Genomic DNA, 13,976 nt, shown 5'->3' with positions numbered 1-13,976 from the left:
CGCCCTTTTTGTATATAGGGATTATTTCAGCCCCCCGCCATGAATCGGGTATGGGGGCACCTCCTGCAATACCATTAATCAATATTTGGATATATTTAACCCAATTTACACGATCAATTTTAAAAATATCTGAAGGGATCCCATCTGGGCCTGGTGCTTTCCCTGCCGGTAAACCTTCCAGTACATGCTCCACCTCTGCATAGGAAAATGATAATGCTCGCACTCTTGGGTAGGACAAAGAGGAAAACGGGATCATCGGATTAGTGCAGGCGAACAGGCTCTCAAAAAAGATAACCCAGTTGTCAGGGGATACATGATTTACCGGATTAGGGTTATCAATACCGCTTCCCCATTTAATAAGGTGCCAGAATTTACTCCAATTCCTATCCCAACATGATGACAACAAATCCCTCCAACGTGACTCATCAAACATCCTCTTTGCTGAATATTGGGTTTGCTTATATGCCGCACGACATCTCCTGATTTCTGGAACTTGCCCCACTTTAATTGCACAAGATAAAGCCCTGAAAGCCCTCTTACAGTCCCCATTGTACCACTTAGCCGACTTAAATATTTTCTTTTTTTATTGGCACAATTGGGGTTTGGGCCTGATTTAAAAAGGATTGACCTCAGCTTCTTAACCATTACTAAATGCTGTGCTGTTAACCCTTGAACATTGACTCCTGCATTATCTAGACTTAACTGGGTGACAGCAGCAAGGGTATTCGATAAAATTTGCCTAATCATAGAGCATCTAACTTCATCATTTACAATGTGGTCCCACTTAACTCTACGACTGTTATTAGTGACTAAAATAGAGGACGGAACACCACATTTCTCGATTTCCACTCTCTCTTCCGTGAAGCCTTCCAACTGTACTAAAAGTGGGTCGTGATCACTCTCTTTCCTAACTCGTACCTCCATATCAATCAATTTGGACCACAGTTCAATATTTAAAATAAAATAGTCTATCCTGCTATGCTTTGTACCCATGTTATAAGTAGGTTTGCCCTGGGGTCTCATTTGGACCTACCATTAACTGCCCGGAGCCCATACTCCATTGTGAGTGCCTTTAGCTGAAGTGCGGCTGCCGACCAATTTTTAACAGGATCTAATGACAAGGTCGGGATACCCCAAACGAAATCCTCCTCACACGTGAGATTTCCATCTTCAAAACCAAGGGGTTCGTAGGTACAATTGAAATCTCCAGCAATAATAATATCCATAGGATTTTTTTGGGACTGCAGGAAGATATCAAGAGCAGCCACTGTGGGTGAAGTTCTTCCACCCACCTGACCTCTGGCGTAAACATTCACTAGGATGCACTTGAGACCACATCCAACAGAAATAGAAAGAGCCAAAATGTCCAAATCTGCTATTTCCACCTCCTTAACTACAATATCAGCCCGTTGTCGTACCCAAATTAAGAGACCTCCCAAAGATCTGCCCTTGTTTCTAGGAGCTGGGGTAGCTAGTTTCCCGAAAGACAAGAAGCCTGGCCTGAAATACATTTCCCTTGCCCAGGTTTCTTGAAACATTATTATGTCGGCCTCTTCTATAAAGGAAGACCAATCCTCTGAGGCAACTTTAGAACCTAAACCCGCTATATTCCATGAAAGTATTTTAAGTGGGCTAGGCTCAGATAGACTAGTTGACCCAGAGTTGCCAACTCTCTCGGCAACTAGAGGAACACTAAAGTTAACATAGTCAACAGCAGAGATCTCGGTAGATTCTCCCCGGTTAATGGATGACGGCTTTAGTTTCGCGACTCCCCCGCCCTCCTGCAAAAGTCAGTCACAATCTTCTAGCCCTGATAGTGGTGCAAACCGGTTTGTAGTTGGGACCCCGAGGGATCCTACCTGTAACACTCCTCTGTCTCTTATGTCAGCACCCTGCCTTCTATAGCTTGACGTGAATTTACTAGGGTAGTTATAAAAGGAACTTAAGAGGCAAACGGTTATTTTTGACGGATAGCAGCCCCCTGTGTTGTTACTTAAATAATCTAATATCATACTGGCTACTCCGGAATTATTGAAATTAGCCACAACACAGTCACCACCCTCTATTTTGGCTGTCGGGCCCAGCCATGAGCACCGCCTCGCCATTATAAGATGCTCACTAATGTCCCACTCCGGACTTACTCTTTTTTTCATTTGGGTGTTGAGCCAATGCATCACCTTCAACATTAACTGATCAGTCATTTCACTTTGTCCCTCTTGCACTGGGGGCACTTGTCTTAGTATTTCCACCAGCGGGGCTGCTGCCGGGGGCAAATCAATAACTCCCGGCACAGAACCGCAAACAAACCTAGCTTGGCCCAGATTATTAGACATACTTGCTTGGGCGGTATTTCCCCTTATCAGTGGTTGCCTGGCCTCATGATCTCTAGTTGGCCCTCTTGGACAATCATCCATAATTTTAGGGGGAGAGCAAGAAATAAACAACGCTGATTCCCCTGACAAATTTACTGGTTTCGTACCCTCATCTTGTGAACAATTAACCAAGGAACACGAATTCGAACCCTCCAGTAGGTTACTCGATAAAGGAGAAGCAATAAAAGGTAACGGAACAAAAGGGTTGGGCAAAACAATTCCACTAGAAAGGGGAGACTCAGGAATAGTTTGAAAACCCACTGATTTTGCAGCCCCAGATGTTATCTTAACCTTAGCGCATTGATCACAAACAAAAGTTTCTGCTCAATCTGAACCAATTTATCCAAGATCGGATTCAACGTAAGAGTTAACATTTCCCTTAATTTTAGTAAGAGGTGCTCCCCATTAGTACTTGACAGGTTGGTACTCAGCAAGAGAGGTTCAGGGACGTTGGTAGTCACATAATGACTATCAGCTACCGAGGGAGAAGGGGGAGGCAAAGTAGTTCCAACTACAGTTTTTGTAGACCTAGAGATTTTCGTGGCTTTTCCTGAATGTTGCATCCCCCCACGTTTCCTTTTAACATTAACAGGGTCCTTACATGAACTTAATGGCACTGTCTTTTTTAGGGACGTAGACCTCGAGGACAATATTTGGGCAGATGATAGTTCGGAATTCCTAGGTGATAATGATCTTACATTTAGGCTGGGAACAGTAACCACATCCCCCGCTTCAAGACGAGGAGAGTACAATGCGGCGGATACACTGTCTCCTGGAGATTGATAAGCTGTTTCTGTATTTAAAACAAGTGCCCTATCAGGAGTTCTGGCAGTCGTTAGGGGACCCAAGGAAGATCGTCTATTACCTTGGGGATCCAGGGACAACTGCCGCTCGGTTAAAGTGATTTCCCGTTCTAATAGGGAAGCTGCCCTTACTATAAAGTTATCCAAGGTCCCCGTAACGCTCCCTCCCGCATGATGTTTTGTGGATCTGCCATCCCGCAGATTCATGGTAAAGGAGGAAGTGGAAGGTCAAGCTTGGATACACAACACTAAATAAGGGAAAAAGTGAGGTGGTTATGTCTCAAATGACTAACAATCCTATATAATAAGATCAGGCGTGGCGTACAAAAGGAGCCTTCTAGCTATACACCAAAAATACAAGGGGTGGCCCAGCCCAACCTCTACTCCCCGTCTCAAACGGGCTCAAACGGGCAGCGGGAGTCTCCCGCAGCTTATGGGGGCTTCCCGCGCCCTCTGATGTCGTCCGTTGCGCTGGAAGCGCTGAGCCCCCTGGAATATTGCGTCCGGGCTAGCGGAGTTGCTGTAGATTCAATGCCGTTCCCCTCACGGCAGGCAAATGCAGGTGGGCATATGGAAGTAACAGCCTGTTCCCCTCACGGCGATTAGGAAATTACAGGTTTCGCTGAAGTAACACCAGTATGCGTTGCGCTGTGGCCCCAATTAATGCTAGTCAGGGTCCTACTTTCCACCGGGATCCCCTTCTCTGCAGTAGGGTAATCTCGTGGCCTCCTCGTGCCCCCCTCCTGGGTCAGGGTTCTCAATGCCTCTTCGATTCCCCTGTTCCCTTGGTGACTGTAACTTCACTGGCGGCTCCCACTCCCCGTATTGCGCATGCGTGGAATGTCCCTTTTTAAAGGAGAGTAGCGTCTCTTATTTGTGGCCCCTGACGATTTTCTCCTGCGCCTGCTAATCAGATGCCACCAGCTCTCAGTCTCTGTCCCACCGATCCTTAAAGGGTGCTCAAGGGGGGTGGGCGGAGGGGGGGAAGGGCGTCCACCTCCGGTGAGACCGCACACTAGGCCTCAGCCGGAGGTCTGCCCACGCCACCACCCCGCTCCGCACTCACCATACCTCCGATTACCAGGCAATCTCTGATGGGTCCGACTTCACCCTGAGATGTGAGAGTAGGCGAGTAGGCGATCGCTCCGGTCCGGCGCTCTGGCTCCCGCTGAGTCTACCAGCTGCACCTCTTCTCCGGGGCTCTTCACAGCAGCAGCAGCACAAGGTGTTCTGAAGCAGCAAGCTGCCGCAGCCTCACGGGGCCAAACTCTCTTTGCGCCTGCCCGCAGCTGGCTTCCGAGTAGGAGGCGATCTGGGAACACGCAATGATAAGTGGCTTTTTCAGTGCTCTCGGTCAAACTGCTATTAACTTGTCTGTGCCGTGGTTTTCTTACGCGATAGCTCGACTTACTTTTGAGGATTTCGCATCTTCTGCAAGAGCGGATTTCGCATCTTCTGCAAGAGCGAGATGCGAGATGTACCATGGGTTCCTCGTCCACGAGTCGGTGAGCTCATTTGAGACATTAGCACTTTTAACCTATCGCCATGTGCAAGTCATATGTGTAATACTTACTCTGTCATGTTATTTCGCAATCTTGCTCCATAAAACATGCATAAGTTACAAAACATGCAATATAATACAATAAAAGCATTTCAGCAAAAAAGAAAAGGAAAATCATTAGGAAACAATGGTTACTCTGTCATAAAAACATCAATAGAGATATAGGGCCTGATTATGATGTTGGTGAACAGGGTTACTCCATCACAAATGTGACAGATATCCCCTCCACCAAATTACAATTCCATAGGATATAATGGAATTGTAATTTGGCAGACGGGCTATCCGTCATGTTAGTGATGGAGTTACCATGTCCACCAAGATCATAATCAGACCTATAGTATGGCTTCCTTTGACTATTATGCCAATGAACAAGCATAGTATATCTACTAATTCAAACAATGTTTATGATCCACATTCATTACTTTAACATATTTGTTTTTATAATTGTCTATAAATTCTTAATTCTGAATTATTATTGCCTTTTTAAAATGACATAAATTCCTAGTAATATACATTACTGTTACTCTCTAATTTCTATTATCACTGCTTTTTAAAGTTGTAAAATTGTCAACAGTTTCTTGAATTGCATGAGTAAGTTACACTTTTTATATGCACAGATAAATTCCGATAATTATTTGGATATGAACACATTTATATTATTGCTCCATATTCCTAACTATTCATGCTATTTTCATCAATATTAATTTTTGGGGTTACGTGAATATGTACAATTTTATTCCATCATATAATAGTTTAATTTTCAGTGTTGGCATATGTATGTGTGCATTAATCTTTTTCTCTGTGTATATGCTGTTAAAGATTTCTACACTTGATCACTTTCCCACAAATTAAATAAGAAGTGATTAATGTGAAAATAGAACTCTCATAATGTGTACCACCATCTTTGCTACACAGGGCCAGTCCCTGTTGGCCTTTTTTCCTCACTTGCCGTAGCAATCTCAAAGCAGATACTGGTGCATAGCACTCATAGGCGGCATCCCCCTCAACATGTACTTACTTCCACACCATATCTTCTATATTTAATATATGTCTCAACTGGGCTACAACGTACTGTGGTAGACGTTTAAAAAAATTAAAGAACTGTTTGAGAGTTAAATTTATTGAGAGCATGCCTTAGTGGCCCCTCCAGTCTGTTGCTTGTGTCACTAGGGCACTGTGTCCCTGCAGTCAGCTATGCTTCAGGTACCGGTCAGCATCAGTTCCCGTGAATCTGTTGTGTGTTTCATGGGTGGGGCAATTGTTTACACAATGCCTGAGATCTGACATGTGATCTGTGTGTGCCCTTGAGATGTGTACCAATTGCTGGTGTGACTCGCAACATGTGGCTGGGGTATTCCAAACAAACCCATGCAGCAGGGGACTCCAATTTTTGGGCCTCAGGAGTATGTATATCAAGTATGTCACACTTGCTTCGCCACCTGACTACTGTCCAGGGCCAAACACTGTTTCACTTAGTCCTGGCCAGTCATGCCCCCTCAAGGGCATTTAGAAACACTCTGTAAACCCACTCCTGTGTATGAAATTGCAGGTTGTGCTTAGTGACATGTGCCCTCAGGTGTCTGCCTCTGTGTCATTAGGGTGTGGCTTGTTGCTACGTACAACTGGGGTGTCCATGATTCAGAGGGTCAGCATTACATCTGCGATGTGACTGTGAGAGACAAGACCTGTGTGACATGTAGGTGTGTGAACATCTGACAGCGCACAATGGTGTATGCAACTGTGTCCTTCATGCAGCTGGGTTACATGCATGGCAGACTGTGATGTGTTAATGTACAGGGATTTGTGTTTGCTGAGACTCATATGTATGATTTGCATGATGTGGGGTCTTCTGGGTCCTGGATATGTTGTTTGCATGGGATGGGCAAGTGCGCCGGTCATCTGCAGAGTTAGCTTTACCCCTGAGCTAGGATTGTGAGCCAGTGCATATTGTTGTTGTATGGATGCCCTAACCCTGTGACAGGAGACAGTGTTGACTGACTTTCAGGGCATCCCAGTGCCATGGCATTTAACTTGCTATGAGTGAGCCTGCATTGTGTTCAAGTGTGCATCATGCACCCCATTGTGGCATTGCCCATCAGGACATGAGTACATCATAGTGTATGTTGCTGGCATGCTTCCCAAACATGTGAAATCAGTCTCTGCCCATCCCTTCATCCGGACACCTGTACTGAGTCAGTAGCAAGAGATGTGCTGTGTGTATAGTGACATACTCCTACATGTTCACTTGCATGTACAACTAATGTGTGGGTGGTGCATGTTGGCACATTGGGGTGTTAGCATCCAACATGCAACGGACATATGTGTGAAAGTCAAGGGGGGATATGTGTGCCATGGTTGATTTTGAGAATGACAATTGTCTTATCCTAAACAGTGTTGGCACTTTGAGCTGTGTTCAGCTGATAATGCCAGGGCTTGCCCTGTGATGTGATGTACTCACTGTGGTGTGTGCAGTCGGTGCAGGTGACTGATGTTGTTCTCTTACTTCCTATTCCTATCCAGATACATCCATGGCCACAGGAGGGGTCAGCTCCACGGACCAGGAGGAGCCACAGAGCCTTACAGGGACAGGATAGGAGTCGGGTGGACCCAGTGGCACAGAGGGCGAGTGGAGCCAGACAGAGGAGTCGTCAGCACCATCACCCCCAGCTGAGGGCCACAGCAGCTCTGAGGATGACTCCCTTGTGGAGGCGGGTGTCAGCAGCCACCAGACCCCAGCTAGTGAGGCTGTCCCCGCCCCTGCCACCACCACCGCCACCACCCCCCTCGGCTCCCATCCCAGAGGTCCCTGTGGGCTCCCATGTTCATGAGCATGTCTCCTTTGTGCCAGGCACCGCACCCCCTGCCCCTGTGTCCCCTGCTGCACTGAGTGAGGAGTCTGTGGACTTACTTCGACAGATCCATGTAGGGCAGACGTCGATGCTGAAGGTCCTCCATGCACACACAGGTCTGTTGACACAACTGGTGTCATTCATGGAGGGCATTTCCTCGGGCATGTCTGCCCTACAGAGGACCGATCAGTCCGTGGCCTCCTCCCTGACGGCAGCAGTGTCCCTCCTCCAACAGTCCCGCACCCCTCCTACCCCTGCACCACCCTCGATTCCTAGCACCCTACCTGTCCCAAGCACAGAAACCCCCAAACCAAGGTCTAGACGTGCACACAAGCAAGCGCAGGGGACTGATTCCACACTCACAGGGGCTGTTTTCAGACACACACACAGCCATCCACAACCACTCCGCAGTCCTCCAAGACCTCTCTCTCCCAGCCCCCTTCCCTTGCCTCACCTGCAACCCCATCCCCCCCAGAAGCTCTTCCTCTGTGACCTTGGCATCTTCCCCACCGACCCTGCAAATCCTGATTATAAGGGGAAGAGGAAGTCCCCACACACAGAAGGGAGTGTCCCTCACACCCGGACACATTCCCCCAGGCGCAGTCAGACAGAGACCCCCACCCGCAAGTCCCCCCGGCGCCAGAAGAGCAAGACCCCCTGCCACAACGCAGCTCCAAGGCAAAATCTCCGTCCTCCATCCACCAGGCCACCACTCCAGAGGTTCCCCCACCACTCCCTGCCATGGGTTCCCCCACCCACAGATAAACCATACCCAAAATGCTAAGGCCATCCCCCCCAGCACTTGCTCCTCCACACCTGGTCAGACAGTTAGTGCCACTGATGTGGGGACTGTGTCCCCCCCCTGCCCTGCCGGCCTCACCTTTCCCCCATTCCGCTCCCATGGATGTAGGCACTGCTTTAGACTCCACGACCACCCCGTCTGACTTGGGCACTGCAGTGGTGAGCCAATCCACTCCATCTGACCTGCCCACTGGAGTTGTGCTGGCACCCCTACCATCTGACTTGTGCCCCACAGTTGTGACAGCACCCACCACTTCAGTCAGCTCCACTGCAGTTACAAGTGTCTCGCCTGCATCCCCCACCTCTTCACTGCATCCTTCTGCTGCGCCCTGATCATGTCCCTGCGGTGCCTGGCCTGCCCCCATGTATGCCCCTCCGAGGGGATGACTCCGGTCCTTAGCAGTGCAGGCAAGCAACGTGTGACAGTTGTTACTCTACTTCACTCCTTGGCATTTGGACATGGACTCGCCATTGGCCTTTTGCTTGCACAGACGTTTAAGTTTTAAAATGCTGAATAAAGCTTTTTTCTTTCTCCCTGGGAACTAGATTTCGCTGTACATTATGTTGATGATGTTTAATATGCCCTTGCACCTATGATGCTTTGTTTTACAATGTTGAATTCTGATGTGGTGCTGTGAGGTACTCCCTGTGGTCCATGAGATATGTATCCTATTCTGGTGGGTATCCATGTCATCCTTTGCAGCTACCTGGGTGTGTCAGGATCTACTATTTGTGGACATCTCTCTGTGAGCATTTCATTTGCATGGTCACATCTGTGGCTTGCACCCCTGCACATATGATGTGCTTCACATTGTCCAATTTGTCACTCCCACATACTTTGTGCTCATCAACACTGGACCTACAGGTGTGGGCATCATTGTAATAGGAGCAACTGGGGCCTCTGTGCAACTTGCTAGACATATGTTTTGGGTATGTGCAGATGACTTAGGGGAGACTCACGTACCCAGGCTGTTGTGACCAGAGCCTTCATTGTGTGGTAACTGATGGCTGACTGACCAAGTGTTCTGCAGACATGAGTGGGACTTGCGGTGAATATGTTTGGCACAGCTGGGCTCCCACAGGAGTTGGGTCCCCTCAAGTAAGTGTGTTGTCCAGTGACATTGCCTGGGCGCATGGTGTGTGTTGTATGAGCATGTGTGTGTGTCCACATCCCTGTTCATACACAGACAGTTCTCCCTTGATATGTTCCTGTTGTTGATGCTTGCTGAGTGGTACTGGGTTCATCCCACTACTTTTCCAATGGGCTACCAGATGTGTGGGTGCCGACACACTACTGTTAATTGGTGTATCATCATTGGGATTTGTCAGTTCTGAGTGGTGATGATGTTGTCAGAAACAGATGGGACACAGTCAGGGTTCCTCAAGGCACCTGTTTATTTGCTAAATCATGTAGTTGTCCCTAGGTGGTAGTTTTCAGTGATTGAGACATTTGTATGTGTGTGTGACTGCTCCCACTTGTTGGGTTCATGGCTGCGATGCTGGCAGGTGTCAGCATGTGTGCCTTGTGGTTCTCCTTGGCATCTGCATTGTCCTGGGGCTGTGGCAGGGATTCTGAAGGTTACGTGAGCTTTGAGGTCATGGCCATGTACCACATACTGTGCAGTATGTCTGGCATTCCCCAGGATTGTAAACTGTCCTTGTGTGATGTGTCTGTGCACCTTAGTTCCTCCCAACATTCCTGTGTTTGTCATGGGTGCATGTGCAATGTCACCTGTCCATGAAAGTTTCACAGATACACATTGTTGCAGTTCAGGGTGTGTGGTGTTGAGGGTGGATTGATGTGAATGTTTGCATGGGTGGTCCCCTAGCTCCCATTTGTCTATGGATGAGGTGCCATGCTGAGTGATTTGTGTTCGTGTATGTGTGATGTACGTTAGTGGCACAGGACACATGTCTGGGTTTCCCAGTTTGTACGACATCTGCCTTTGTCATCACAGTGGAGGTGTCATGCATGCTTATGTCACCCCAATGTCTATTCCCTGGGGGTAGTGGTGTTGTGTGTCAGTCTCTTGATGTGTTAGTTGGTGTTCATTCCAGCTTGTGTCACGTGTGTCTGTTGTGCTCCCTCTCATCTCCCAATGCCTGATTGCCCACTGAGGGTGTCCCAATGATGGTTTACTTTTGTATGGCACTGTGTCCACATCTGTGTCACTGTGGTTCAGCCCCCCTCATGTGTTGTGTAGTTGCCTGGGGGTACTGTGACACACACACACACATGCTGTGTCAGATGTGCTGTGTGAGTTTGCCTGTTTGCATTGGTATTGCTGTTGTGGGCCTTTGCCTGGATGCTGTTTCTGTGATTTTGCATGCTGTCCCTGTGAGTCATAACACATCATTGTGCACATTCATCCTGGTTGTTAGGTGCCATTGCTGGTATGGAATGTGAGTTTGGGATCTGACACCTACAGTCTACACATGTTGTTTTGATTGGTGTGTCTATTTTCGAGATGTGTGCATGCTTGGTGATGGTCACTTCTGCTGTTGTGTCATTGTACGCTGTATGCATTGTCAGCCCCCAAGTGTGGTGCTTGTCTGCACATGGCCGAGAGTGTGTTATGTTTTCACAGCACTGTTGGCCTCACCACATCTCTGTGTGTATGGGACACAACCACTAGTTTGCCCCAGAAGTGTTTGATGTGTTGGTAGCAGGGATCATACATGCTGTTTGTTATTTGCAGCTTTGACCATGAGGACACTTACCTTTTGGTCACTGTGATGAGGGGGGTTTAGTCCCCATCACCACAATGCTCAACATCTGCTACACTTTGGAAGCCCCCACTTAACATCTGTTCTACACAGTGAGGGGGTGTTCTTTTTACATTGCCACAGTGCTATGGTGATGCTTGCCTTGTGTATGTCACACTCATGTGTTGGTCGCACATGTGCTGTTACTTACATTGTATGCTCGTAGCCATAATCACTGTTGTGGGCATTTGTCACAGACTACACACTGTTGACATGATGTTAGGGGGGATGTATTTTGCGGACATACCTGATGTTGGTGTATGCTGGATGTGTTGTGCACCACCCATCCTATGGGTGGGGGTGGCAGGGGTGATGGACAACATCAGCCATATGGGTGGGGGTGGCAGGGGTGATGGGCAACAGGTCCCCTGTGAGTGGGGGTGGCAGGGGTGATGGGCAACATCAGCCATATGGGTGGGGGTGGCAGTAGTGATGGGCAACAGGTCCCCTGTGTTGCAGCGTGGAACATCAAATTCCCCCTTCGTCACAGACCAAATACCTCAACATCAAATTCACTCATATACATTCATTGGTGGGGCCCATAACACCAATACTTACACTCTGTTGATCTGCTTTCCTAGGGAAATAAGCTTCCAAACGCTGACATGAAAGAAATACCTTTACCTTACCCTAAATACATTGACTACAACCCTAAGATATTCCTCTCATAAGGAGATGGATCATTTAGTTGTTGTCTATGATTTTAGTGATTAAACTCATCTATCTTTTACATTACCTCTTTATCCTAATTCTCTTCTTCAAATAATCGACACAACACATTTGTCAATTAATCAAGTATTCTTTATCTATGAAATATTGCAAGAAACGTTAGAAATCATCATCAGCATGTCAGAGCATCATATTTACCTATTCTGGCTAAAAGTCGTCCTCTAAGTCAGTCAGGTCAGGGAAGAATTTTTATTCAGCAAAGTTAGGCCGCAATTCAGTCTCTCAAAGATTCAGGATAACAGCTGTCCAGTAGTGTCACCGTCCTCTCCGTCAGCATAACGTCAGGAAATCGAGTTCATCAAAGATGAGCGTTAGCGTTAGCAATTTGTCCAATTCCCTACCTACTTTTATAATGAAATTAATGTCAAAAAGTATCAAGATCGGGGTTTAGAAAGTCCTGATTGGTCGATTTGGGGTCGTGAGGTGAAGTTCTCAGGGTGTCCATGCGATGAACTCATCGTACTTGCTGGTTCCGGTTTTTAAATCGGTCATTGTCTTTGATACTGGCGACGTTCCCGGAGCGACCTTGAAGGGTACATGTTCTCCCGGGGTCAGGTCCAGGCCACTGCTGCTGGCGGTGACGTCTGCGCTCTTCGCCCAGAACATCGTGTTGTCAGGGCAGTCACGTTCAACGTCTCGTTCAGCCATCTTGTTTAGGCCGAAATGGTAAACTTAAGCAAAAGAAACACAAAAACGTAATTAAAACATAGAAAGGGCTCATAAAATGTTATTACCCATATGTGTGTATATTTATCTAGCAAAAGCAACACTCAGAGCAGTTTATACTCACTGAATAAAGCACAAATCACAAATACATCACCAAAGCAACATATAACATGCAATATTCTAATTTTCTACTATTAGTATGCGTACTCAAGTTAGTTTACAATTAATATAGCCATGCAAAGAGCAATTCCCGCGTGTAATTCTTATGTTAGTATGATTGATAACTATTTCACTACAAACCAATTAATAAAATTACTATTAATTATTATTCAGATTAATATATAAACATGCAGAATGGGGGGGTATATATATAAATGTTGTACTACCCGCTCCAGCAATTCCCCCTTTGGTGAGTATATCACCACACTAACCAAACATTTTGTATCCGTTTTACGGAAATTTAAATTGATTTCTTGTTTCATTCATATTTCAGTTTCCCCTGTTTCTTCTCTTCTTGAAGTACTGGGTATTTTAAGCCGAGCGGTGCAGGGGAACACACCCTATGACTTCGGGGTTCTTCCTGTTTCAGACCTACAGAAACACAGAGTCTTCTGGGTGAAGTCAAAGATCAGTTTATTGGCTGCAGACCAATTACAGGTATCCTAGAAGTACAACAGCGTGTATGTTCTCAGGAGACTGCTGAAAATCACAGAAACGGGCTTCTTCTTAAATACAGAATATCCTGCTTCAGGCATACATTCCTTAGTTTACGATATGGCCATTACATGTATACATTACAAACGAAAAGGCAGAGTCATGATGACCATCCCACATTCCAGTTAAGCCAGCCCGCAATTATTTACCCAGCAAGGCTCAGATCCCACATCAGATATCGATAGGCCCCAAGAAACATGAGCATCTCCTGTTTGGGAAACAAGCCATAAAGCAGAAACAGTCAGGTGCGAAAGAGATTAGCTGGAGGCTTGTGTAGGATGAAAAGACTTTATGGTGTGTCAAGCCCTGATGCTAATCACAGGTGGCCAGGGGACGGGGAACTCGTGAGACCGGACTGACCTGGGGCAGCGGAGCCAAGCTGCCCAGGTCACAGAATAGTCAAAGAAAGGCACATGTGCTCTACAAGGCCCGTATTTGCTTCATGCTATGTATCCTATGTGAGGGCAACCATAAGATGGCCACTGATCTAAAATGGAACCCACGTAGTGATGTATAATAGCGTATACACAGTGCATTCATAGCTAAAACGTTACACAAAGCACTTGTACATACCGCATTAACCATTCGCGGTTCACTAATACCGGGATAGACAGGGGTAGGGCCCTGCCTCCTACGCGGTCCCAAATTCTAAAGTACGACAGACCCTCCTTTTGCCCTTACATAGGCAATAACTATACTCATTTCAATCCGAGTC

The 13,976-nt window shown here is 47.0% G+C and overlaps 1 protein-coding gene across 1 annotated transcript; it reads left to right on the top strand.

Annotated features, from left to right (window-relative positions):
• The first annotated feature begins 4,354 nt into the window (after positions 1 to 4,354).
• On the top strand, positions 4,355 to 8,511 carry LOC146805220 (uncharacterized). Its single transcript, XM_085620478.1, has 2 exons — positions 4,355 to 4,680; positions 7,257 to 8,511. The coding sequence occupies exons 1-2, from the start codon at positions 4,501 to 4,503 to the stop codon at positions 8,367 to 8,369; spliced, it is 1,293 nt and encodes a 430-aa protein (XP_085476604.1). The 5' UTR covers positions 4,355 to 4,500; the 3' UTR covers positions 8,370 to 8,511.
• Positions 8,512 to 13,976: the final 5,465 nt, after the last annotated feature.

The sequence above is a fragment of the Triturus cristatus genome, chromosome 8, assembly GCF_964204655.1.
Source record: "Triturus cristatus chromosome 8, aTriCri1.1, whole genome shotgun sequence".
NCBI lineage: Eukaryota > Metazoa > Chordata > Amphibia > Caudata > Salamandridae > Triturus > Triturus cristatus.
The sequence above is the reverse complement of the archived record's forward strand: the minus strand, read 5'-3'. Positions and strand labels throughout refer to the sequence as shown.